Here is a 27,246-nt window from a genome sequence, read left to right as displayed (position 1 = left end):
AAGGATTTGAACTGTCAGTATGACGCCTCAAATAGATCCTAACACCTGATTGGATAACCGGCTGAGCAGGTTAACTACAGACCAATCACCTTGTCTGTAGCACGTTGGCTTTAATGACCCATTAAATAATTTCCTGTGCTTTTAACATATGATTTCAAATGGCAAAGTGATGATTTTCACATTAAATTTCAATATATGTTTTTAACATATTTATTTATTAAGTTCAATTATCACTTTAGCTACATTTATTCAATTGAAAACTGGGCCTCGATGTATGTAGGAAACACTATGCTGGATTTCCCCTCAGGTTAGACTCTAAGAGGTGAAGCGGTTCGAACCCCTCGGTCCAAAATAGCGCCTGTACCCTGCTCGAAAAAACTTTGACACTCCCCACAGTTGCGACACAGCGAGGCTCCGACTGATTATTGCTTACGCGGCGGTGTGGTGGGAGCAAAAACAGAGATAAACATAAGACGTCTGAGGCCGGGACGTCGTTTTCCTTTTTCCTTCTCACTGACATGAATGAGACTCTTCGGTTCCGTTTGGATCTCAGTAGTGCCGGCGGACTGATTCGCATTGATTTACCGCAGGACTGAATCGCTCCGGAGCGACAGCTGTTTGGAAAGCACAAATGTTGTTCTGGCAGTCCTACACCGAAAACTTCCGGGCTCCGGTGCCGAGATACGGGGGTGGAGACAGCAGCAGCAGCTACTCAGGGTAAGGTGCTCGTCCACCTGGCAGTGCGCTGCTCATATTTTGTTGACAACAATTACTTTGTAAATAAACAGTTTCTATGAGAGCTAAACACTGTGTGTCAGTCGAGAACGAACCGACTCAATGGATCGGTTCTTTTACGTGAACTACGGACTCTAAAACATGCAATTTACTGAAAGAACAACTCATTCACAGTAGTAATATGGCCAAAATTGTACAACAACAAAAATAGACATTTTGCATTTAAAATGAAAAAACTTCTTTGTCTGTAAATACGCTCTATCCAGAACACCTCAGGTGCCACAGCTTTAGCTTCACCTGGTTAAAATTATGTATATATAAAAAAAAAAAAAAATAGTTGACAGATTAATTGATTAGCAAAATAATTTGTAAAATAAACAATTTTACATACTTTCATAATATACACGAATTGCACAATTCTTTGCTTTCAATTGTTTATATAAACAGTTGTTTTTCCAGGATCGTGTAATATTACGACAAACAACTTCCTGGATTTTAAACATAAGACGTTGATGCATAGTTTTGGATTTATTGTAGATGTTTTTTTCCCTCCAAACAAGGTCAAAATGATTCATACAAAATTAAAGACAGATAGATAGAGAGATCTTTACTAACTGATATAATTGACTGGATGTATCATCAAAACTTCTACAATGCGCTCATTTAAACTGGCTGGTTTCCTGGGATGGATTCGGCTTTTTTAGCATAGTCCATAAATTTTCAGTAGGATTGATCTTAGCCTGCTTTATCAATTGCAAAACCAGTTTTAAAGTTTGGAATAATTGTTCTTTTGAAACACCTAATCGTGTTCAACTTTAAACTACCATGAGGGTGGTTGACCCTAAAGTTTTATAATAAGAAGTTTCATAAAATGTGTATTGGATTGATGGAATGGATTTCAAGCAAAGAATTGGGTGCAAGGACAACAAAATCAGGTAAAAAAAAAATAAATGGTAGAAGGTTGTAATAGCAGATGAAGCAAACCCACAGAGCCATTGCTTTTAATTGCAGAGTGGGTGCAGTGTGGAAGACGATGGCTATTGTACATCAATTGCGAACTATTGTGTTCAGAAAACAAAGTTTGTAACAGTGTGTAATGTACTTTACGTGAGAACTAGTTCCGTATCAGCAAGACAGTCAACTAGTTTACAAACTGAGCCAAATAACTCGGATCCCTTAAAAATACTCGGAATTCCCATCACTGGTGAAACTCAATGACGGAAGCTAGGGGCCCTCTGATTGGCTAATCCTTCTGCAGTGGGCACAAGAGACGGCTTGTTATTGGGTGGTTTCCGTCCTGGCATCGTTCCTGAGGCTGGCGGTGGTGAGCCAGCAAGAAGCTACAGTCAGTCTGTACGCCGAGGGAGCCATGTTGATGCCTGTTTTTGTGTCAAATGGTACACTTTGGATGGTTAAAGGATTACCTCTGAAAGACGGGAAGCCCGAGCGGTGATTTCCTAACCGCGATGAGAAGAGAGGAGATGACGGGGATGGTGCAGAGCCTTATTGAGGAGAGCTGGTTTTAGGTCACTGGGCAGCTGATTCAAAGCAAATGAAGTTGATGCTAGTTAGCTTGGTAGCCAGGTAGCAACAGCTGTGCGGACGCTGCGTGGGATGGGGCTTTTGGACCCTTGCGATATAGTTTCTCAGCTTGTTGCATTTTTGCTGAGCGGACGCTAACCAGACAGTGGGGACACTCATTGAAGCGACGACGAGACTGTTAGATTAGCTCCGACTCTGTAAAAGATGTCTTTGTAAAGCTAGCTAACGTTAGCATGCTGACGACCAGTCCGCATCTTTCGTCACGACTGTTTGTTAGCTGATGGGGTTTTAACTCATTGTTTCTCTAGGGCAGTTTGCCGCTAGTTTGAGGGTAAAACCGCTTTAATAAGCCAAACAGAATTATGGTGGTGAATTCAGTCTCCGGGCAAAACTACCTGTTCGCCTTCCCAGCCTGCAGATGAGCAGCTAACGGGCTTAGCAGCAGAACTTTGCTCCAGCGGGCGTCTCTCACAAGCTGCAGAGACCCTCTTTTGCTCGTTAGCCGAGCCTTTACCTGAAGCAAGCTGGCGGCCCTCCAGGTAGAAGCCGAGGACAAGGAGCTGGGGCCCATGGCCTGGGTGCTGAAGATGGACGATGCCACCATCGAGTCGGGGCTGGTGCATGACTTCGATGCTAGCCTGTCTGGCATCGGGCAGGAGCTCGGGGCTGGAGCTTACAGCATGAGGTTAGAGACGGGCTCAACATCTTCAACACACACACACACACTCTATGTGGAAGATGTCTGGGGTTATTCCCTTTGTACTGGGTGTAATGGCTTCTCTTTGTGTTCAGATTTGCGGTACAACAGTGACAGCGGGGGTGCCATGATCGGGGTCAAACATTAGATTACACTAAATCACAAAACTGTGAGGGGGGTGAGCAGAGCAATTCAAACAGATCAGCTGATCATGTTCCTCCATGCAGTAATTGTGTTGCTACAACATATACAAACTTGGTGTCAACGAGGAAGTGCGTAGGAAGACGGTGTTTTTAACCACTAATGGTATGTGGAAACAAAAGGTTTCTCCCCCTGTCTGAACCCGCCATTAGGATCTTAGTGTGTAAATAAGGGAGGTACCTATTGTGAACTTTACCGTTTTATTGATTTGTGCAGTAATGATTAATATTTGGTTCATTTTTGTACATTCTTGTGTAACGTCTAGCCATCAGAACCTTGACTTATCACAGCATTTGCTGAAACTAAACATAAAGATTAGATGGACATTTTAAAATTATTCCTCAAACTTGATTCAGCTGATTTTTTTTTTTCCCCTCTTGATCCACCCTGGAAAATGTCTTTAAAAACTTGGAACTCCTACAGTTTTCTCCCTGTAAATACTTCCTCTTTTCATGTCTGTTGATTTCCAGCAGCAAACTGGATTCAGTGACGAACCAAAATTACTAAACGCTGTTTGGTCCATTCAGCTAACCTTCCATTGATTATCATTATGAAAAGTTTCCCTAATAATGTTGTGTTGTTTGTTTATGAAAAAAGAGCATCATTTTGGAAACATTCCCGGGCGCTGCTTCTATGGGCTGGATAAAAAAGAATGGTTGATAGATTTCAGATTTATTATTATTCTGCTATTGGTTTATTGCACTGAAATAATAGTTTGTTCGGGTGTCTGCTCGCATAAAGCCTGCAGTTACCTGCACAAGACAGGCCGCTCTTCGTTTCCAAACAGTGGTTTTAAAACGGCTGCCTTAATGCACTGTGGGTCCTGCAGCATTTAGATGCATCTCAGCTCACGCGAACCAAATGGCTGATTTACCTCTTCAGCATGTCATCGAGTTCTGCAGAGGCCTGGTAATGAGCCATTCGTGAGATTCAGGTGTGTTGGAGCAGAGGTTTATGGAGCAGTTGTAAATGTTGCAGGAGAGTAGCTGGAGACCCCTGACACAGGAGATGAGTGGTGCTCCTTTAGTTTCTGTGCCATGGCTGTCTGTGTTTTTCCAACCAGAAATATTTTCAGATGGACGAAGTTTTCTGTTTTTTTGTAATCAAGGGGAAAAGCATAGTAGCTTCCTTTCAACCAGCAGACTGGTTCTAAACTTTGCTCTAGTCACAAACTAAACTCTTTCTCTGTCATTAAAATGAGTTTCGACAGCATGACGGAAAATATTCGTGATTTTCTTCTTGAAGCTCGTTATGAAACCTCTATGTGCCCTGATAGCAGTAAGCTGGCCCATTTCTAGACAGGACTAACAAGTGTTTGATAATAAGACTCCTTGTTTATTTAACCCGCTGTTTATTATGAGTACATAACGCTTTGTTTTCCTGACGCTCTCTGTATTATTGAAAACACACTGGTCACCTCATGTTTGCATTTGGATACGGGCTCCATCAGATATTAGCCAGCTCCAGCTGCAGCACCTTCACACAAACGTCAGTCACTTCGTTCACATCCTGGTTGATTTCTGCAGCCAAACGCTTATCTTCATAGTGTCACGCTGAAATGACTGATGCACGGCCACTACACCAGATCCTGGTGCCGTAAACATTTATTCTGGGGTGTGATTTCTCCAGACAACTCTGCATGGTCAGCATTTACAGTCCATCTGTGCTGAATGCATAGATTCTTCCCACATTTTTTATTTTTAAATAAAACTCAGCAGGCATTGCGAGAGGTATTGTGGTGAAGCACCTGTTCCCTTATTGGGGTTTCACTAGGTCTGTACCGCTGTTATGTAAGAGGTCACTGGGAGATGGTGATAATTCTGTGTGCGGGGCAAGACCTCCACGGATGAGCATGTGTTTATCAGCAGCCGCTTTGCTGCTTCTGCCTGTTTATCTGTGTGTGCCGGTTGCCCATGAGTGCAAGCGAGTTCACCAGTGCTGAATTCATGGTATGCATGTAAGTGAATTGGTGAAAACAGAGAGTGTGCTATCTGTGATACCAGGGCTGGGTTTGAACTCGGCAGCTGGTGGGAATAAAATGTCTTGATGCGTTTCACTGGAACCCACTCTTCAGGTTTCAGGGAGTCGTTATAGGTCAAGGGGTGGCGCTTCGGATGGGTCAGTAGGGTTACAATTGCAAGGTTTTGCTGTATCTGGACAGCAACTCTCCAAAGGAAAAAAACAAAAGTTTGGACATTCCTGCAGGCAGCTTTGCTCATGAATCACCTTTTGTAAAATGAACTGTTTTGCAGGGATGGGCTTTATTTATCTCAGTGGTTGTTTTTGTTTTTTATTCCTCATGTGCACACGGATCCTAACACACATGCCAGATACAGCCAATCTGGCCTCCATTGACACTCCTGCAGTGTGTGTCAGGGTTAACCGAGGACAGGTCAGCTGTATGGATTAGCTGCGAAGTGTGACATATAACACATGTTGGCAGCTAAAGCTATCTCCTGGTGTCTCTGATCATCTATCTTGCTCTGAAGCCTTATGCATATATAACAAGAAACCAGTTTGATCAATGAAACGGCTTCATCACCTCTAAAATAGGCGGATTTGATCAATAATTTAATGGAGTTTAAGTATGAGAGAGAAGCGTTAGAGTGAATGAATAAAAGCTCTACAGCATTAAGAGCAGACCTGATGGGTTATTGTTCAACTCTGCTTCAACTCTTTAGGTATGATTTTGTTTTTTGGTCTTTTCCGCATCACCCTCCTGCTGACTGTCGCACCCGTCTGTCTCTGTCTTTCAGCGATGTGCTGGCTCTGCCCATCTTTAAGCAGGAGGACTCCAACCTTCCACCTGACAGCAAGACCAAAAATCCCCCATTCCAGTATGTTCTGTGTACCGCCACCTCGCCTGCTGTCAAGCTGCACGACGAGACGCTTACATACCTAAACCAAGGTAACAGTCAGAGTGCAGCATAAACAAATGTGCTTTATACACCTCACACTACTTACACTCCAAGTAGGGCTGCACACTATTAAGAAGACATGCAACTGTGATATATTGTTGAATGTTGACTATATTGTTTGGAATTAGCCCACATGTTCCTTCCACTCCTTGTGAGCTTTAACAACTATAGAAGGTTTGGACATCCGGAGGAATGAGAGTTCATCAAAGTGTCAGAAGATATTAAAATTAAGAGTGAATGCATGACGCTTAGAATGTAAAAACCTATTTAATATTGCATCTAAGTTGTCCTTTGTGATTGCGAAATTGCTTGATATTCCCAAGATGATTGCATTTCAGAATATTGTGCAGGTCGAACTACATAACGACCTTTTAACACCAGTAGAAAACTGCTCCATACATTTTATGCAGCTTCTACACACATAATAATTCGGCACATGAATTCATTCATTTAAACAGAGAGGAAAACATTTCAACAACAGGATAAAAGGTTTCTGTAACGTAGAAAGGTCCGGATATTTGACATGAACATCGACATGTAAAAATGATATACCACCATATAGTAAATTAATAAACATCTGTTTGTGTTCACACGTACGTCAATTTAACGCGACGGGAGAGGAACTATATTGTTTCTAACTTATGGTGGAGGAACACGCCTATCTAAGTCTTAATGTAAGGCTGCGCTGTGCAGACGCACACACGAGGAGCAGAGAGAGAACACGGAGAAACGTCAGTGTTCCCATTGTAGTTTTATTGGAGGATCAGGGGAGACACAATTCTTTCAAAAAGTCAATTTTATTGTCTAAATAATGCTGGAGAGCGCGGAGAGGAAAAGAGAAATAAACTGTGGTGGTTTATTCCCCCTCGAGGAAGCTCATATGGATCAAAATTCGAATTTACCAGGCGCTTTATGAGGGGTTTTCAGGCACAGACTTCGAATGAAGCACATCATTAACACCCCCCACACCAAAATCCTAGGGGGAAACACTGATGTATGTTTTAAGACTGACGTCTGATTAATGCTCCAGTCACACCGGAAGTCATTGACTGACTAACTGAACGTTCTGAGACGTTTTGGCTGTGTTCACGCTGCAGGTGTCAATGCTTGTTTCAAACGGTTTGCTGTGACCCAAATATTTTTTTCGTTTTGTTTTTTGCGTGCTTCTTTACACTTATAATTTAAACGCGGGCACAGACTCCAGTGCGAGCAGACCTGAAGTTAGATGGCACACTGTGTTCACAGGAAATATGAATGCTACAAATATCTAAAGCTGAATACAATCGGAGCCGAATGAAAGTATGATTAGCTTAGGGCTAATTTATCGTTAAGTTTGTTATAGCTATATCACTACTCAACATGCGTATCTCAAGTAGCAGCATGCTGCAATAAGTCTAATTGTTAAAGAACTGAGCGTTAATATGGAGGACCAATCCTGCCATAATTAAGAATATATTCAGAAATTGTTTCATTGAATAATTTAATAACTGCCTACATTTATTTATTTACTGCATTTTTTGTGTATTTAATTGTTTGCGTATTTATTTATTGAGCATTTATTTATTTCTGTATATATTTATTATGGCATGATTGGTCCTCCATACCTTCAGGCTCTCTCTGCCTGTTTTGTATTTGGTGACATTTGTTGTTGGCATAAAAAGTTTTAGAAGGTAGAGAGTTTGTAAGCTTGGAAGATCATTAAACTACAGCTAAGTTGTTTCAGTGCCAAATCAGCAGATGGTTACCAGAAGCCAATCTTTCATTAAAACCTTGTTGTTGAGACAGAAACTGGATGGACCACTCATTATCTGGGGTCTTTGTTTGCTATGATCCCACAGCAGAAAGACATTAATACTGTTTTCTTTGCTATTGCAACATTCTGCAACATTATCTCACGTTTTCCAATTATGGTGCAGCCCTAGACTAGCTCCATCGACGGTGTCGGCCATGTTTGGCTCGTCTATTGTTTACATTTTATCTTGGCATGTTCCATCTCCTCTTGTGTAAAATTGTGGTGTCTGTCACTTTTCAAAGATGTAAAAGCAGGGTAGGATGCATCATAACTCTTCAGACTGAGGTTTTGTTGAAATAAATCAGATGCATATCTGATTTTGGAGCCCATATGAAAGCAACCTGGTCTGATTGGGAAAATATCAGGTTTGTGCTGTTTGGGCCAATGTTTAAAAATCCGATACGGGTCGCATACCGGCAGAAACGTTGGATTTGGGCGGCATGTGCCTGCTGTGTGAACATCAGCCCATACCACATTTTATTTTTAAAAACTACATTATATATATAAAAAAAAAGGCTGAAGATTTTGTTTTAGGAACAGGAACAAAGATTTTGTTAAAAATAATAATTTCTTTAGTCCTACATGTTTTTTTTCCCACTGAATAACGGTTAAAATTATAGATTTTATTTAACAATATGTGAAAAAACATTGCATTAAAAAACAATAACATAATTACCAGACTTGCATAGATAAATATATAAATAAAGTCAAGTCAAGTTTATTTATATAGCGCTTTTCAGCAACAAGGCACTCAAGGCGCTGTACATAAGGAAAAACATTACAGTGATACAGAAAATCAAACAATAGAGGTAATTAAAAAATAAAGAGAATAGAATGATGGATAGGAAAATGAAAGGAAAATTGGACTGAAAACTTAACTAATAATGTTTAGATAACACATTCAAAGGCCACTCTAAACAAATACGTTTTTAATCTTGATTTAAAGCAATTTAGGGTTTCGGCGCTTTACAGTTTTCTGGGAGTTTATTCCAGATTAGTGGAGCATAAGAACTAAAAGCTGCTTCTCCATGTTTGGTTCTGGTTCTGGGTATGCAGAGTAGATTTGAGTCAGATGACCAGAGAGGTCTGGTTGGTTGATACACTGACAACAAGTCTGCCATTCAGTGATTTATAGACTAACAGAAGTATTTTAAAGTCTGTTCTCTGAGCTACAGGGAGCCAGTGTAAGGACTTTAGAACCGGGGTGATGAGTCCATCACTACACCCAGGTTTCGAGCGTGACTGGTGGTTTCTAGCTGAATTAACTGAAGCTGTGTGCTAACTTTTAAACGCTCTTCCTTTGGTCCAAAGATTATTACTTCAGTTTTGTTTTGATTCAGCTGAAGATAATTTAGGCCCATCCATGCATTGATTTCTTCTAAGCATTTACCCAGCGCTTGAATGGGTTCATGGTCACCTGGTGACATTGTAACGTATAGCTGTGTGTCGTCTGCATAGTTATGATAACTTACGTTGTTGTTTATTAAAATCTGAGTTAGGGGGAGCATGTAGATATTGAATAGGAGGGGCCCTAAGATGGACCCTTGGGGAATGCCACATGTGATTTTTGTGCTCTCTGATGTAAAGTTACCTACTGACACAAAAAAAATCCCTGTCCTTCAAGTAGGATTTAAACCAGTTGAGTGCTGTACCAGAAAGGCCGACCCAGTTTTCCAGGCGCTCTAATAAAATGGAGTGATCAACAGTGTCAAATGCTGCACTAAGGTCCAATAACACCAGCACTGTGGTTCTTCCACAGTCTGCATTTATACAGATGTCATTGATCACCTTGACAAGAGCAGTCTCTGTACTGTGGTGAGCATAGAAGCCTGACTGGAAGACATCGAAGCGGCTGGTCATTGTTAGGAAGTTGTATATAACTACTGTTCCCTGAAGGAGAGTAGCGAAGTACAACACATGAGTATGGGATATCACACCCGCGTGTCCTGGCTGAAGCCACCTCTAATCACGCCTCGTAGGCAAATTATGTGATGACGACAGGTGACGGGCCCCGCCTGCACTGTATACCTGTCCGTTATCGTCGTCATTACTCAGTTCGATAGCCGCTATTCACCGAGCCCAGCTGAGCAGCGGGGCAGCAATGTGTTGTACTTTGTTACTCTCCTTCAGGGAACAGTAGTTATATGCATAAATGGAACACTGAAATGAAGCACTGAAATGGAACAATGTTCTTGTCCTCACACCACTGCTCAAAAGCCCGCCATTTATAAGCGTATAAGCCTCTAGTGGAGGATGCTCTTGCATTCTGGATTGTTGCAACCACATCAGGGGGGATGCCTTTGGCTAATAAGCTGGACCTCTCAGCAGGTAGGCATGCAGCTTCCCCAGCTCTGGGTGTGGATGAAATATCTAACACATATCTAAGCTTTTCTGAGAATTTACCAAAAATCCTAGGGCCTGCATGTGTGACGGAACCCGAGACAGCTGCACTGTCGCCTGCTCTCTGAAACTGGCTATTAAAGCCCAGTCATCCAGAGAAGTTAAAATGCGGACGCTTGTTTCTCCGAGAGGTGCTAGCACTGCCTCTACACATTTTGTAAAGGTGCGAGGCACTAGAGACAGACCGAAAGGCAGGACGAGGTACTGGTAAGCCTTGCCCTCGAAGGCGAATCTCAGAAACTGTCTGTGGTCCGGGTGTATCGCTACGTGAAAGTAAGCGTCTGTCAGGTCAATTGTGGCGAACCCATCGCCCGGGCTGATAGCACTCAGAAGCTGCTTGAGTGTTAACATTTTGAACTTGTATGTTCGGAGGTATTTGTTCAGAACTCTCAAGTCCAGGATTGGACGAAGCCCGCCTCCTTTTTTCGGAACAACAAAATAACAGCTGTACCAACCTCTGTTCATCTCCGACATGGGAACAGCACGGATAGCTCCTTTTGCAAACAGCGTATTTATCTACTCTCTCAGAACCTCTGCTACTTGGGCCATTACCCCCGTGTTCACCACACCAATAAAGCGGAGTGGTTTCCGGCGAAACTGTAAACGGTAACCCATAGCAACGGTCCTCTCCACCCAAGGTTGGAGTGCGCATGCTGCATCTGGAGATATGCAGCATGGCGACTGGCCTGCGGCACTGTTGGTGGAACGGTGCTGCCCTCTCCCGACGTGCGAGAGAGGTGCAGCCTCATTTGGCTGTCGCCTGCAGCCATTTGATTTTAACTTTTTTCCATAGAAAAAGCTGTCTTTATTGAAACGTTTGGAGCATACATATAAACATTTGGAACAACTGTAGTGCTCAGAAACATGTTCAACGCACCCAAACTGGGGGCTTTTAGTACAAATGCATTTGTGGGGAAATTGTGCTTGGGAGATTGTGGGGGGGAAACAGAGCGCCTCTTGGGACTGGGATCCCGAACAACAGCAGCAAAACATCTTTTGGGTGACAGCCGCTGAAAACTGGCAAACATGTCTACCTGCTCCTGAAACCCCTGAATCTCGAGTCCCACAGCGAGGAGGACTGTGGCTTCTTCTTCCGGGCGTCGAGTCCCTCTGGAACCCCGGAGGAGGACCCCTGCTCCAGGCCGTCTTTCGGGGAGCTTGGCCTTGGTTCTGTGACTGTGCCGTCTGAGGTCTCAAGCTCATGGGCTCGAGCCCTCTTCGGTGGGGGTGGCGGTACCGCTGGTTTGCGAGTGCCCGAGCTGTATTTGGGTCTTACATCTCGCCTGGGGATGATACAGCGCAGTGCTTCGGTCTGCTTTTTCTTCAGCTCGAATTTCGCCTGTATGGCGTCGAGAGATCGCCCAAACAGCCTGTCGGCTACCACCGGCTCATCCAGGTAGATGGCTCTATCCCTATCCGGGATGTCAGAGAGCGTCAGCCACAGGTGCCTTTGTGCAACCACCGTTGATGCCACCCCTCTGCCCAGGGACAGCGTTGCACAGCGGGATACACGGAGGATGTAGTCAGCGGTGATTCTCACCTCATTCAAGAGCGGCATCAAAAGGCTGTTGTGCTTGTCCAAGTTGCTCTTTTTCAATAGAGATTTGATAATTGCTGTTTTCAGGGCCTGGGGGAAAACACCTGACAAAAGGGACGTGTTTATTATTTATGTTAAATCAGATGTTATTACAGGCAAAGCTTTCTTAAGGAAATCTGTGGGTAAAACATCAAAGCAGCAGGACGAAGAGATTAGTTGCTGTACGATTTCTTCTAAGTTTTTGTAATTTATTTGGTGAAATTGGTCAATTTTGTCAAAATCAGTTCTAGTTGGAGACAATATTGGTCCTAGAGTTGATGTGGATGTGCTGACTGCCTCTCTGATCTTTTGGGTTTTTTCAGTAAAGAATTTAACAAATTCATTGCAGGCCCTGGTAGAGTGGAGTTCAGATGCTACAGTTATAGGACGGTTTGTTAACCTGTTGACCGTGGCAAATAATGCACGAGCATTGTTTATGTTTTTGCTGATGATCTCAGAAAAGAAAGATTCTCTTGCATTTTTCAGTTGTAGGTTATATCTGTATAGTCTCTCTTTATAGATAATATAGTGAACCTGGAGTCCAGTCTTTCGCCACCTGCGTTCAGCTTTTCAACACTCTTTTTTTTTTTCCACTTCTGACTGGTGGAGCACTTCTCCACGGAGACATTTTCTTCCAAGAAACGACTTTCACTTTAATTGGAGCAATTGAATCAATGATGTCCAAGATTTTAGAATGAAAGTTATCTACCAGCTCATCTACAGTGTTACAGGGCAAGGTGGAGGTAGAAGAGTAAATCTGGTTAAAGGTTTCAGCAGCACCGTCCTTAAAGATGCGTTTTCTTATCATGTCTCTTTGGCAAACTGAGCCATCGAAGATGATGCTTTCAGAAATAACAGAAAAGTGATCAGATAGGGCAACATCAGTTACAGACACCTTGGAAATGTTTAGACCCTTAGTGATGATCAAGTCCTAAATATGTCCCTGTTTGTGCGTTTGCTGTTTAACATGTTGAGTCAAACAAATATTTCTAAGAGTGTCACATAGATCTATTGTACTTCAGGATTGTCCATGTGAATGTTGAAGTCTCCCACCATAATTAAACAGTCATAATCAACACATATCACAGATAAAAGCTCATTAAAATCACTGAAAATGTTTGTTTTGGACTTAGGAGGCCTATAAATATTCAAGAGCATGGTTCGGACCGGGCTCTTTACCTGGAGAGCCAAATAATCAAAAGAGTCAAATTTGCCCAGAAATACTTTTTTACACTTTAGTAAATCTTTAAACAAAGTGGCCCCCCCTCCACCTTTTCTTTGCTGTCTGCTCTCACAAAGAAAATTGTAGTTTGGAGACGTCGCCTCTATCAGAATGGGAGCTTCATTAAATTCATGTAACCATGTTTGTTAAAAACATAACATCAAGATCGTGGTCAGTAATGAAGTCATTGATTAAAAATGATTTTCCTGACAGAGATCTAATGTTCAGTAAAGCCAGTTTATATGACTTAGTTGCTGATATTAACTCTGTGTCTGGTTGTACCTGACAGTTTATGGATTTTTTTTGATTGTTTATTACTGTCTCTTATCATTTTGGCTTTGTTCTTTCTGTCACGTATAAGCACAGAGATTTTATGACTATTTCTGATAGAGTTACCACTGGGGCCCAGACTGTATCACAGAGAAGTGATTTGAAGGTCCTGATTAGGAAGAGATAGTTTAGGAGGTGGTGGAGGTCTGCGGCATTTGGAAGATGTTGGTTCAGTAGCAGGACCTCGGCCACGGGGGGTGTTGAATGGAGAAGATGTCAGAGCCATTTGGGTCCCGATCTTAAGAGCTCCTTTCATGTTATCAGAATCCAGTAAAGCAAAAAGCGGGCTCAGTGGGTAGATGGGAGAGTTCTGTGCGGTCGGGGTCTGGGTTATGGGGAGAGGGGGGTATAACAGGGGGGGGGTCCACTTTTCCTGTGAATTTCAGCGGGGAGACCTTTTGTGATGACCTCTCTTTCTTAGCCAACTGGCCGATTGTTTCTGCTGGAGCTGTTGGAGGCAGCGTTATCATTGTTGTTGATACTCCATGTTCTCTCCTGAAGGTCGAAGCTGCTGGCGGATTATTTACTGAATAGAAGAGATTAGATGTGAGACGTCTGGCTCCCAGCTTGTTCAAACAGAAACCATCTTTCTTAAAGAGTTGTCTTTTTTTCCCAAAAATATTAAAGTTGTCGATGAAGTTCACAGGTGTGGTAGCACGTTTTTTTCAACCATTTATTAATCATCAGAAGTCTGGAAAAAATCTCATCTCCACAGAAAATCGGTGCAAAGGGTCCGCTGAGAAACACTTTGATATGAGACCTCCAACAATATTCAGAAGACGAGTGAAATCCTCCTTCAGTCCTTCTGATTTTTTCTTAGCCACGTCATCCATGGCTCCACAGTGTATAATAACGTTTTCTAGAGTCGGGCGCTTTTCTGTGATTGCAAGAATATTCTCTGAGATATCAAGACACCACGTTACTGGTACCAATCATAACTTCTGTGTTCTTCTTGTTGCAGAAGTTTTTAATCCCATCCACAGCTGTGTTGCCCACTATTAGGGTTCTTGGTCTGGTAGGGCGCTTTTTCTCTGACAGCTTAGGAGAAGGCTGTTTAGAATGAAGGTTGTTCTCAAACCTTTTATTGTTCTCAGAAGATGGATAATTTTCCTGGTTTTCATTCTGTAGTGGAGCAAATCTGTTCTTGAGGATGAATTACATTATTTCCAGATGTCTCACTCCTATCAGTTGTTGTGACAGCAGCTTGCTGTTAAAATCTCCTTTTCCCAGGGGAAATGAGGGCATTTCTCTGTAATTCTGGCCATTCTAATTTATTTAATTGCTGACATCTTCCAGTGAGTCGTTCACCTTGATTTTTTGGGCATGTGCCTAAAACATGCCAGGGGGGTCTGCTGGTAGGTTTATTCTCAGTGTTCTGATTGGCGGCTGAGTTGTTGAGCTGGCTGTCACTGTTTGGGATCACAGGAAGAGTTGAATCATCGTTGTACCCCATGTTCACCTCCACATTCACTTCTAGTCGATGGATTTTCATCTCCAAAACAACCAATTTCTGTAAAGGTTTGTCGAAGTTCTCTGTGGTGAAGGGAGGCATTTTGTGCTGATTAGCTGGCGTCAACTTGTCCTGCTTTCGAGTTCAATTATAAAAACATCAAAATCCTTTAGAAAAAAAAAAATAATAATAATAATTCTTGGGAGTCGCTGGTAAGAAGTAGTTTTAGTCCAAATATTTCCGTAATTTTAGGAGAAAAGCGCAATGACATTTAATGTATGCGTAGGGGTATCTAATTTAAAACGTTACAGCGCTGATAATCAAGTACAGAAGAATAAATACAGATAATTAGATAAGAGCTTGTACTACCACTGTTACAACCAATATTTTTATTATTATTAATAATAATTTATAATAATATAGTAAACAACAACTGTGCCTATTCCTGGAATGGTTGACGAGAGAAGGAACAAAACATCAGGAAATAAATAGTATACGCTCAGGTATTTTACTCTCTGAAGTCCGGAGAAAGGAAAACAAAAAACAAATGTAGTATTTATTGCCAAAAACTCTTCATATTCAGTAAGCATTATTTTATGAGGAGGCATTTTTGAACTCAGCCTTTTAGATCCTGCTTCATTTCTTAATATTAAGAAACTAGAAAAGTATGTTTTATACCTTAGCGTGTCGTTTTACATAGTTTTAACTTGATTCTAATCTTTTCATTCACTTTTACGTCATTTTCTTCCCCCGTGAACAACTGGAATATGCTCAAAGCTTCATCTCTAACCTGTTTACTGTTAAAACAATCGATCTGTCGCATACAGCGAAAACAAGCAGCCCGCAGCTTGAAAATCACCTCATCAGCCTTTGTTTGGTATGATCCATAACAACATGAGGCCTTACACACTAAATCATGTAAATAATGGGTTTAATGGGAACCATTATGGAGCTGGTTGTTAAGCCACGAGTACGTTAAGCGGTTTTTTCTGACATGTAGATTGCAACGTTTGTAAATTTAACCACGACAATTTGCAAGTTCAGTCATTGTGCAGTTTTTTAAAATTTTTTGTCTTTCATGGTCAGGTCATTTCCATCCTTATCTTTAAACCTCAGTAGCGTCTGCGGCTTATTTCTACTGCATCGTTTTGTGTTATTGTCATAATTAAAAGCCATGCAGCTGATTGGTGGATCAATGAGAAGTTCCAAGAATTGTTATTAAGTGTTTTTATCCCTGCTGGGAACTGTTCTGAAGAAATTTGGTTTGCTTACATTACAAAACCAGGATCTTAATATGAATTAATAAAGCACATGCATTAAGCGCCAGATTTAATTTCTCTCCTCCGGGTTCAGATCTTCCTCTACTTTCTCTCATTCAGGCCAGTCTTATGAGATCCGTATGTTGGATAACAGGAAAACAGGAGAGTTGCCAGAGCTCAACAACAAGATGGTGAAGGTGAGAGAGCTGTTACAAACATCTGCTTCTTGCGTCTTGTGCTCTTCATATCTAACGAGCATGTGTGTGTACATAGAGCACAGTACGGGTAGTGTTTCACGACCGGCGGCTGCAGTACACAGAACACCAGCAGCTGGAGGGCTGGAAGTGGAATCGTCCTGGGGACCGTCTCCTTGACATCGGTAAAGAAACCTGCTGAGAAACATTTTCACTCAACTGTCTCGTGTGTGATATGCAGCTCAAATATCTCCATGTTTGAACCAGATATTCCCATGTCAGTGGGCATTGTTGAGCCCAAGACTCACCCCTCCCAGCTCAATGCTGCAGAGTTTCTGTGGGACATGAACAAAAGAACTTCTGTGTTCGTGCAGGTAACACAAAGCACATCCTCACGTGCTCCAAACAAACTTGCCCTCTTTTCTCCTCTTGCATCTTGCCCCACCTAATTTTCACATCAAACGTGTTTTGATGACGCTGTCTCCGTTCTGTCTGCAGGTGCACTGCATCAGCACGGAGTTCACTCCCAGGAAGCATGGCGGAGAGAAGGGCGTCCCCTTCAGGATCCAGATCGACACCTTCACCCAGGGAGAAGGTGGAGAGTACACAGAGCACCTCCACTCTGCTTCCTGTCAAATTAAAGTCTTTAAGGTACACACTCTGTCTGTCACTGGGTACACTGGTAACATATTTTGTTTACTTTTGACTTACTTATCTTGTCTTCTCACTGTTCAGCCAAAGGGGGCAGACCGTAAGCAGAAGACTGACAGGGAGAAGATGGAGAAGCGTAGCCCTCAGGAGAAGGAGAAGTACCAACCTTCCTATGATACCACTATCCTATCAGAGGTCAGTATGCTTTCACTTGAAACTAACAGGCTTTTATTTATTTTTTGGCTTTTGCACAAATTGAAATGTAGCACTTTTAGTTCTGTTTCCATAAGTTTAACAAACATCTGCCAAGTTGCTCATTTTACATCATAATTTAAGGATATTGTGAGAGTTTCCCCACTAAATTAACACTAATAGAGCCACTGCAAGCAATAATCTCAAGCAGCGCCATCTAGATGAACAGAACCACCATTCGTTTTGTGCTGACCTGTTGCTGTAACCTTCGTTTTACATCAAGCTTCAGTGCAGTGATGCTGCTCCAGTTAAACAGACCTAGAAACATTACATTTCCAGTGTGCAGCAGGTCATCAGCCTCTCCACATATATAATGTTAAGTGGGCTGCTGTAGTGACTGCAACCACTTCCTGCTCATACATGAGCGCAGTGTGTCATTTGTGCTTTGAGATGGTTTGCAGTGACACAAAAATGGATTTCTGAAGTAAAGCTGTGGTGCACCACCTCTGGGTATTCACACCTTTTACTATAGAAACAACAGCTATAAGCTATAAACATGCGCAAACAGGAACATACTGGCACATCAGGATCCTTACAATTACACGAGCAATAGTTTAATTGCGCCACAAGTCTTTATGAACTGAACATGTGTGGAGTTTTGTCTCATCGTCTTTATGTTGGGCATGTGCGGTCCAAAACACGGGTTTGATTGAGATCTTCTTAAGACCTCATGTGACTCAACAGAGCCCAGAATGGGCTGTGAAACAAGGAAGAATTGAGAAGTCTGGAGTTTTTAACATTAAAAATCTGTAGAAAGAAACGCTGAGGGTTTTACTTTGGTTATACATGAAAAGTCCTCGATCTCTGTGTGTGCGTGTTTGTGTGAGTCACTGGCTGGCTAACCTCTGCTGTGTGTCTGTATGTAGACGAGGCTTGAGCCCATCATAGAAGATGCAGGCGACCATGAGCTGAAAAAGTCCAGCAAGCGGACACTTCCCGCTGATTGTGGCGACTCCTTGGCCAAGAGAGGCAGTGTAAGCACCCTGCTCTCCTCTCCTCCTCTCCCCCCTCCTGCCTGGTCACGCCATCCACAGTCTGTCTTCATATTAGACTCATAGACCTTCACCTGGAGTGATAGGGGTAGTGTAATGCTAAATGTTTGTAATTAGGAGGAGTGGAGATGGTGCTAAAGCTAAATTCCCATTTATATACTGACTTTTCCATGAGCTTTGCTTGGAGGTATTTAAAGTTTCCTTTGCATCATTAGTTTGCCTGTAATCGCTGCAGTATTTATAGACGTGTCTCTCTCTGCTCAGTGCTCCCCATGGCCAGACGCCGCCTACACCAGCACCAACCAGGCAGCTTCTCCCTCCTTCACCTCCACCCCACTGTCCACCTACACAACCTCCTCAGTGCTGGACAGGTACTTTGGTTTCATTCTGTGAACTAATTTGTTTCCATCTTCGTATTGAAATGTCATTTATCTTGATGTTACCCATGTTAATTGTTGGTGCGTTTTGTTTTCCAGTGACTCATCTTCCCCCAATCACCAGGCGGATACTGGTGGCCATAGCAACTCAGAGGTGAGTATCTAATTACATGCCTGCTTCAGGTGGATGAGTTTGGGCCTGTGTTGTCTGGGCTGATTTGGTCACATTTCAGCATCGATGTTCAAACCTTGTGTTTTGTTAGTGGTGTACATGATGGAGCAACAGAAAGTGTGGCATAATCACATAGTGAGTGGAATAATGCAACTTTTTGTTTATTTTTCACAAATAAAAATCTGAAAAGTGTGCCATGCGTTGAGTTAAGTCATTACCTCAGCAAAGCGGTTATTTGCAGACCTGGGAAAAGCTATTTTACTCAGATTTCCGTCCTGCGCAGCCTTGTCGACCATGGGAATTAACCACATTCTTTACAAACTTTAAATGGTTATCAGGTTCTTATTTAGGGTGCAGGCTGCAATGGTAATTATTCTCAAAGAAACGGTACGCCAGACAAGTATTTGCTTTGTGTCATGTGATAAAGTCTAGGATTGCACAATATCGGGAAAACATAACAATGGCATATTTCTGTTAAAATCGTTTTTATTCTCTCGTTTCCATCACCACAATTATCCTCCTTGGCCACAAAGATCTATACGTATTATGGCCGTAAACGGCTGAGAAAGTCCATTTAAGTGGTCATCAAATGTTGTATCCAAGCAGTTCTTTTCAATGTGCAGCTGTAATAATTTTGGCATTATAGGATAGGTTTGACTAATGAATGCAGCCTTTTTTTTTTCTGTACAGCAGTTGAGCCCCACTGCCTCCATACAGGACACCCAGAAGTGGCTGTTAAAGAACCGCTTCAGCTCCTACGCTAGACTCTTCTCTCATTTCTCAGGTTCGTACAGATTTGGCTCCAGTGATCTGGAGGTAGTTGGCGATGGGCTGCCTGAGCGGCGTTTTGGGGTATTTTCAATCTACCAAGGGTTGATTTAAAAGGACAGTGTACCTCTTCAAGTGCTCTTTGACATTTCAATTCGTGGATGAGTATTCTGCCAAACACAAGCACCAAGCATGACAGTTCTGATACCGTTTGGCTCTAGCGTTTGTTTGAATTGGGGAGACAAGTACTGTAAAATATTAAGTGTTGACTGTTAACCTGAGTAGGTGCTCAAATTTAGCAGGTTTGTCTCATTTGTGCCTGTATTTAAGTTGCAGAATAAAAGTGCTACTGTAAATCTTATTACTGGAATCTGATTAGGGCTGAAAAGATTATTGAAATAATCTTCAACTAGTTTAGTATTCGAATTATCGTTAAGTTGAGTGTACCGACTCTAAAATATGCCGATTGCTGAAAGAACAACCCACTCAGTGCAGTAATTAAGCCAAAACTACAAAAAAATAGATATATTTTGCATTTAAGATGAAAACCTTTGTGAATATCATCCACTCAGAACTCCTCAAGAGGCATAGTTTTAGCTTCACCTGGTACAAATTCTGTAAAAAAAAAAAAAAAATCCCTTTACTTTTTCTATCCAATTGTCAATAATGAACAGATTAATTGATTAGCAAGATAATTATTAGTTGCAGCCCTAAATCATGTCCTGCTTTGTCTAAATTGGGATGATGTAACAAGATTGGAGCAAGACATGACAAATACCTGCTCTGTTCTGTCACAGGTTCTGATTTATTGAAGTTAACCCGGGACGACCTGGTCCAGATTTGTGGGCCAGCAGATGGGATCAGACTCTACAATGCACTTAAATCCAGGTGTGTGTCTGTTTTTATGCAGATTGTTCAAGTACATATACTTGAAATGTGCATGGTGTAATAAATGAAACACAGAAGGCGAGTGCGCCTCTTGTGCTTTTTGTGTGTGGGTAAAACGCCTGTGGCAGACTGTGTTTGTGTTCACTGAGTTAACTGCCTTCCCTTCATGCAGGTCAATGCGTCCCAGATTGACGGTGTACGTCTGTCAGGAGTCTCCTCAGGGGAGCCCCCTGCTGGAGAGACACTGCACAATTGAAAATGGAGAACCCCGGAGCTCTGCTACTTTACATGGTGAAGAAACACTTTCCAGACATTAGGAGTGCGCTGAAGTGTGTTTACTATTTGCACGTGTTTTTAACGCTTGCCTCTGTCTGTGTCTCTGCAGTATACCATGCTCTGTACTTAGAGGAGCTCACAGCTGCAGAACTCATCCGCAAGATTGCATCTGTGTGCATCATTCCGTTGGGAAGGATCCACCAGGTGTACAGGCAGGGTCCAACAGGCATACACATCCTGCTAAGCGACCAGGTATAAGCATACATATGCCCATCTTTGAGCCACATCATAACTAGATATTACCTTCTCTGCAAAAGCTAAAGTAGTAATGTTGGTCATCTGTTCTGCTGGTCAGGTTTAGTGTGTTATTTTAACGAAAGTATTCATACCCCTTTACCACAAACTTTGAATTCATATTTTGGGTATTTTATGTGAAGTGGGATAAAAAGATGCATTGTTTTCAATTATTTATTTTCCAATCAACATATGAACCCCACCCCCATTTACTCTAATACCCCTAATTAAAATCCGCTGCACCGAAATGAAAACCCTTGAAGACAATGCCATCCACCTTAACTGACAGGCCAGGCAAACAAAGAATGAATCATAGTAGCAGCACAGAGGCTTACGGTTACTGTGGAGGAGCTGCAGAGATCAACAACTCGGGTAGGAGAATCTGTTGGCTGGACGTCTTTTACGCGGCTTTTGATTTGTCTTTGAAGTTGGGGCTCGAAGCTGGTGTCGCACCAGAGGTGAGATGGTTCTAGATGCAAGTCAGAAAAAAGTGTGATTTGCCCACTGTTGTGGTGGTTAACTATTATTAGCATTACCAGCCAATAGTAATGTGTTCCTTTTTTAATGTATGCATTAAAATACCAAATAGTTTCCAAAGTTATTCCATAAAAAAACTGCAAAAACCTCTTTGATCATCTGTTATTATATCTATATTTAAAAACATAAGTTGGTTCTTTATAATTTTTAGCCAAAGTATTAAGGTCCATTGTGGATGGTCCAAAAAGCCACTGGTGGTTCTGGAGCCTCAGGTTAGACTAAGGCATATAAATGTATCAAAATGGCCCAGTTAAAGTCCAGATCCTAACAATGCTCCTAGTCCATTCATATGGATTTTGAGCTATCTAGCAGAGGAAAGTTTTAACTCTTTGGATATACAAAGCAGATAAAGACATACTGCAAAACACTTACAGCTGTAACTGTAAGGGGGGTCAATCAAATTGACTGGGGGGATACAAAGGGACACCACAGTTTTTATGTTTTGTAAAAGATTTTTGAAAAACATGCATCATTTTGTTTCTACTGAATATTTAAAAGCTGCTCTTTCTTAGTCTGCCACATAAACCTAAATAAAAGATGTTGCAGTTTTTGGTTGTTAAGTCACATGAAAAGGGTGTGAAAGAATGTGAATACTTTGTCAAGGCTTTGCAGCCACAGGCCCTCTGCTTTCTGGCAGTAATTATTCAGAGTACTAGAAGTACATGTTTAAGCCACAAATCTGTTTTAATGATCCATGCGGGGCACAGTTGGTGCACTTCCACTTATAATCCCATCATTGCCATGAATGCCTAATTATTTTTTGACTATTTGCAAAGTATGTTTAAAGAAAATGTATCTCACACTCGATGCCACTGAGACATTTTTTCCCAACCCGAAAGTCTAAGAATGCAGATGAGTCTACAGGGATGGTTGCAAAAGAGAAAGTGGAGATCAGAATGGACACAAGGTTTTAAAACTATGGTTGAAAGAAGTCTGCCTACATTTGTTTATTCTTGGCTTATAAGAAAGACAGATGTTTGGAAATATTTTCCAGCACAAGAAACATGGACATAGATCATATTATATTTTTCAGCTTTTAGCCTTCATTTAATACATGGAAACCCTTCTGTATTTGCTCTGAATCACTGTTAAAATCTCAGACTGGCTAGTACCTATTACACATATATTTTTAGGCTTTCTCTTAATTTTATCTTAAAGAAATTGAAACAAAATTAATGAATAGAAGTCACATCAGTAACAATTTAAACATTTATTAATTTTTTTGGGTCGTTAAATCAACCCAGCATTTTGTGTGTGTGTGTGTTGACCTCTGTGAATTTCAATTATTCAGTGAAACCCTCCAATGCTGTTGATATGATGATGATAACAAAGAGACATGTACTTGAGATGATGGGTAATGGTGACTAAAGTTAGTAAAGATGGATGATAGAAGTTGGATTCTGTCCAGATCTGCCTATTGTAAATGATTATCAACCCTCCAAAGATGACCGCAGGGTTAAAGTGAGATACACAGAGCTTTTATGGACTGTGGGTGATTGGATCAAGTGATGCAAACAACGAATTACTAATTTACTTAGAACCAAATATATGTTTTTGTTGGTTTTGGTGACCCAAGGAAAAATCCGGCTACAAAACTGAGACACAGCTGGAAATGTTTTTGCCGAAATGTTTAGCTTGGCCTGTAAAACACAACAGCTAAAAGATCGTCTGAGAGCAGGGAATCCAGACGTTCTGCCAGGAGTTGTGTATACATTTTATTTAACTTCATCTTTAAATTTGTAAACTGTTAAACATTTCAGTGACAAAATGTAAAAAAAAATTGTTTTTGAAACGATAGGCCAGACTTTCTTCAAACTGGGTTCATTTTATGTTGATTTGATTCTATAAACTGAGGTCAGACAGAAATAAGTCACTGCTTTTTGAACCGCAAACATCTCTGACTCGGTTATTGTATTACTGTATTTTCTTCTGTGGTGACTCGAATATTTTTCCAGGAAGTCACATTTGGAGAATTGCCATACAATTTAAACGTAACTTTTACATGAATAATATCTTTTTTTTTTTTTTTTTTTTCTATAGATGGTTTACAACTTGTCTGACGAGAGCTGTTTTTTGATCAGCACTGTCAAAGGTAAGCACACAATTCCAGAACTAAGGAACTTCTGGTAGCAAGCCACATTGATTGAGGATTTACTGTTCTTCTCCTCTCGCCTGTTCTCCTTCCAGATGAGTTGGGCGAAGGACTCCATCTTATCTTGAAGTAGCGAGCAGCACAGATGGCGTCACTAATACTCCACCCTCTGCTTTGGAGCAGAAGCCTCCTTCTGTCGCTCTGCATCCTCCCCGTCTCTCTTTAACAATCGCTCGATGGAAAGCAGAGTGACTACGCTGAAGCCATGTAAATGTTAGAATCTGACATGGGTGTGTCCACTGTTTCATATTGAAAACATTATTAAGATGAAGGAGATTGGTTAAAAGAAGAGATTGGGGAAGATTTCAGATCAGGGGGTAGTTGATATTGTTCTATGTATTTCAATCCGATTTTAATTTTGTCTTTTTATATGGTTTCTGTGTGGAGTCGGGAGGGTGGAGGCTCCAAGGGAGAGGGGTGGGTGGTGCTTTGTCATGCAAGAGATGGGAAGAAGAAAAAAAAAAGTCACCTTATTGCTTGTTGCCCTTCCTAAACAACCAGCGTTAGGCCAGTATTTGATGAAACTGTACTGCTGAACAGCATGCAATCCATACCAAGTTGCTTGAACGAGTAACTCGGCTTACTCTGCTTACTAAACATTCTTCGACGGGGATGTCTTAATTAACTTTTCTCTAATTGGCTGAGCGTGCTAACTCAGAAGATTCAGGGTAAATGAGTGAAAGTGCTCTCATTTTTGGCTTCTTTTTTTGTTTTGCTGAGATGAAACGAAATGAATTTATCAGCTCATCATATAGCCTCACTATGTGATTAAACCTTACAGCCATATCTCAGTCAACATAGCGTCTCACTCAGCTCAGCTAACGTGCGTCTAGTATGGCCTGTGCTTTTACCATTTTTAGTTGATGCTTTATTTATGAGTCAGCTCTTTCTGTTGCTCTGATTGAATTTGCTCTCTTTCTGGTGCCATAACGGCTCATTAGCTTGGCTTATTATTCAGATGTATACACAGAGTACATACACATCATTATTTGACTCCTATGCTTTACCAAAACACTGGTTTACGGGATTATGGTGAGAGGACTTTGGAAATCGGTAGATAAAACCCCTTGATGATGCTGTCCAGTGGAGTATTAGTGCCTATTAAAAAAAAAACAATACATACTTTATAGTGGACCAAACAGACGATTGACTGATGGAAATAAACCTTGGTGGATCTTGAATTTGTGCTAATTTGAAGCACTAAAACTGGTTTAGAAGTGGGGAGGGGGAGGTAAAAAACGGCAAACCCTTTTTACTGTAAGCATTATGCAGCAGGTGAGGCATACAGTCACATCTCAGATTAGAAATCATTGGAAAAAGTATTTCAAGTAATTTTAACTGAAAAAGTGAAGCTCGTTTGGTTAATTGCACACGGTGGTTTTGTTTAAAATGTGTTTTTCTTCATTTTGATGATTATGGATTAATGTTGATGAAAACCAAACGTTTTAGAGAACTGGAATATTACATGAGACCAATAAAGTTTTGTAGTTCAGAAATATTGAGGCCTATACAATCAGGTGAAAGAGGTGCTAGCTTGACGGTTATTAAGCAGAAAGTCATTGACACCCTCCACAAGGAGGGTAAGCCACAAACGTTCATTGCTCAAAAGCTGACTGTTCAAAGGGCTTTATCCAAAAATATTAATGGAAAGTTTAGTGATGGAAAAAAGGGGAGGCAATGAGGGCAGGTAAGTATGCCCCAATTCGTCAGACTTCAGAAACTTCCCAATGAACCTTAAGCAACTTAGTTTCTGTGCTTCTCTAATCTTCCTTAAAGCAAAATGTATTTTAAAATGAAAAGGGGACTTTGAACCACTAAGCAAAACTCTAGTCCTCTTCCTCCTCTGTCTGGGGAAGAAGCTTCTGCCATTGTTTCTGGCTCAAGAGTGGCCTAACACAAGGAATAGGACACCTGTGCCTCATATCCTGGCTATATCAGTGTGTGGTGACACACACAGATGTGTACTAAGCAGTGAGTCTAGCTGCAGTCCACACCTTAAGAATCTCAAAACTTTCAAAAGAGCTTTTCTTCACAATCCTCAAGATTGTGGTCATCAGTACTGCTTGTGCATCTTTGTATAGATTTTTTCTTTCCACCCACCTTTCCTTTAATATGCTTGATACAAATCTTTGTAAACAGCCAGCTTCCAATAACATGGTTGTGTGGACCATAAAATGCCCATTACACTTCTGTATTAAAAACCTTTTTTACATTGGTCTTGTGTTGTATTCTAAATTTAAGAGTTTGAATCTCATGGTTTCACTAGCTGTAAGCCTTGTCAAAATGAACAGAAATAAATGCATAAGATGTCTCTCTGTTTAATGAATCTGAGTTTCACTTTTTCAGTTGAATTACTGGCTTAAATTACGATCTCCAAGATATTCTTAATAGTTTAGATGCTCCTGTGTGCTCCAGGCCTCTGGTAAGATACCAAAATGCCACATCATTCTCCAAAACCTGGTGGTGTAGTCTAGCAGATACAGATACAGGTCATGTGTTCTGAGTGGCCTTATCAAAAAGCAAAAGAAAACCTCAAGACTCAGTTGATCCATTTTGGCATTTTTGGAGAGATTTACATGTCAAGGTGTGGGAGTGTGTGCGCGCGCATGTGTATAATTTTGTTATGTCAGAAATTGTTTTTCTGTTAGTGTAAGAAGTTGTGTTTAGCTTGCTACTTAGTGAAGAGCATGTGGATATTTGGGGGCCAGATAAATTTGTCAGTGAGTGTATCCCACCTTCCCTCCTCTATTATTTTTCCATACATTAGAGACCAAGCCTGCACTGAAGAAATTCACAAACTTCTAGTTCGATGTGTGGTCAGTAGTCCTACACCCCAGTCAATCACCACCCCCCCCCCCCCCCCCCCCCCAATCCTTTTCTTACTAGATCAGAAGGAGATCGACAAATAAAACTCAAGGCTATGAAAGCAGCTGTTTGTGTCTAAACATGCACCAGAGCCAGGACTGTAGCTCTTGAGGCGTTTGCACAGACATGAGTGCAACAGCAGAGGAGCCTGTGTTCATCGGCTCTAACATTTATGAAAATAAAATGGATGTAAAAAGAATAGTTTTAGTCTGCTGAAGGCCTGGCCGACCATCTGCCCATCTGTGTGAGCACGAGCCGGAAAGAGGTGACCACTGTTACCCTGATGCTTCTCATGTGCACAGTATCATATGCTGGAGATGTACACGACCACATGTGCTGGGAATAAATAATTTCATAACTTTCTCACGTGTCCTGGATATTTATTCAAAAAGTAAATGATGTATAGAGCACGCTTTCTGTGCTTCATTTTATCTGACTTCAAAACACTTTGTCATTTTCTTAGATAATGACTCATGACGATTGTGCTTTTAGCTCATAATCTCTAGGATTAGTGATGTTTGACCCAGACAGCAAACATTAGGGGGAATAAATCTGACCAGTTTGTCACTGAGCAATTGAAGGACTACGCTGAACAATTAAAAAAAAAGATGGATCAGTCCCGTTAAGAACACTTGAAGCAGACGTTTTGGTCTCATAATGATGGGAATATTTACATTTGGTTTTAGATCAGAAGCCAAAGTTAACA

The 27,246-nt window shown here is 41.4% G+C and overlaps 1 protein-coding gene across 4 annotated transcripts; it reads left to right on the top strand.

Moving 5' to 3' along the window:
* Window positions 1-29: 29 nt before the first annotated feature.
* On the top strand, window positions 30-26,902 carry ubp1 (upstream binding protein 1). Of its 4 annotated transcripts, none has more exons than XM_047383968.1 (16): window positions 30-717; window positions 5,932-6,083; window positions 16,243-16,319; window positions 16,396-16,501; window positions 16,584-16,690; window positions 16,815-16,967; window positions 17,052-17,162; window positions 18,086-18,193; window positions 18,476-18,582; window positions 18,688-18,742; window positions 19,451-19,544; window positions 20,326-20,416; window positions 20,589-20,707; window positions 20,802-20,944; window positions 23,564-23,615; window positions 23,711-26,902. In XM_047383968.1, the coding sequence occupies exons 1-16, from the start codon at window positions 632-634 to the stop codon at window positions 23,746-23,748; spliced, it is 1,599 nt and encodes a 532-aa protein (XP_047239924.1). In that variant the 5' UTR covers window positions 30-631; the 3' UTR covers window positions 23,749-26,902. The 4 variants fall into 4 exon arrangements, with proteins under 4 accessions (XP_047239924.1, XP_047239925.1, XP_047239923.1 ...); XM_047383967.1 differs by lacking the exon at window positions 30-717 and adding an exon at window positions 2,021-2,962 and having other exon boundaries at window positions 19,454-19,544; XM_047383966.1 differs by lacking the exon at window positions 30-717 and adding an exon at window positions 2,024-2,962.
* Window positions 26,903-27,246: the final 344 nt, after the last annotated feature.

The sequence above is a fragment of the Girardinichthys multiradiatus genome, chromosome 13 (assembly GCF_021462225.1).
Source record: "Girardinichthys multiradiatus isolate DD_20200921_A chromosome 13, DD_fGirMul_XY1, whole genome shotgun sequence".
In the NCBI taxonomy this organism is placed as follows: Eukaryota; Metazoa; Chordata; class Actinopteri; order Cyprinodontiformes; family Goodeidae; genus Girardinichthys; species Girardinichthys multiradiatus.
This window is presented reverse-complemented; position numbering and strand designations above follow the sequence as displayed.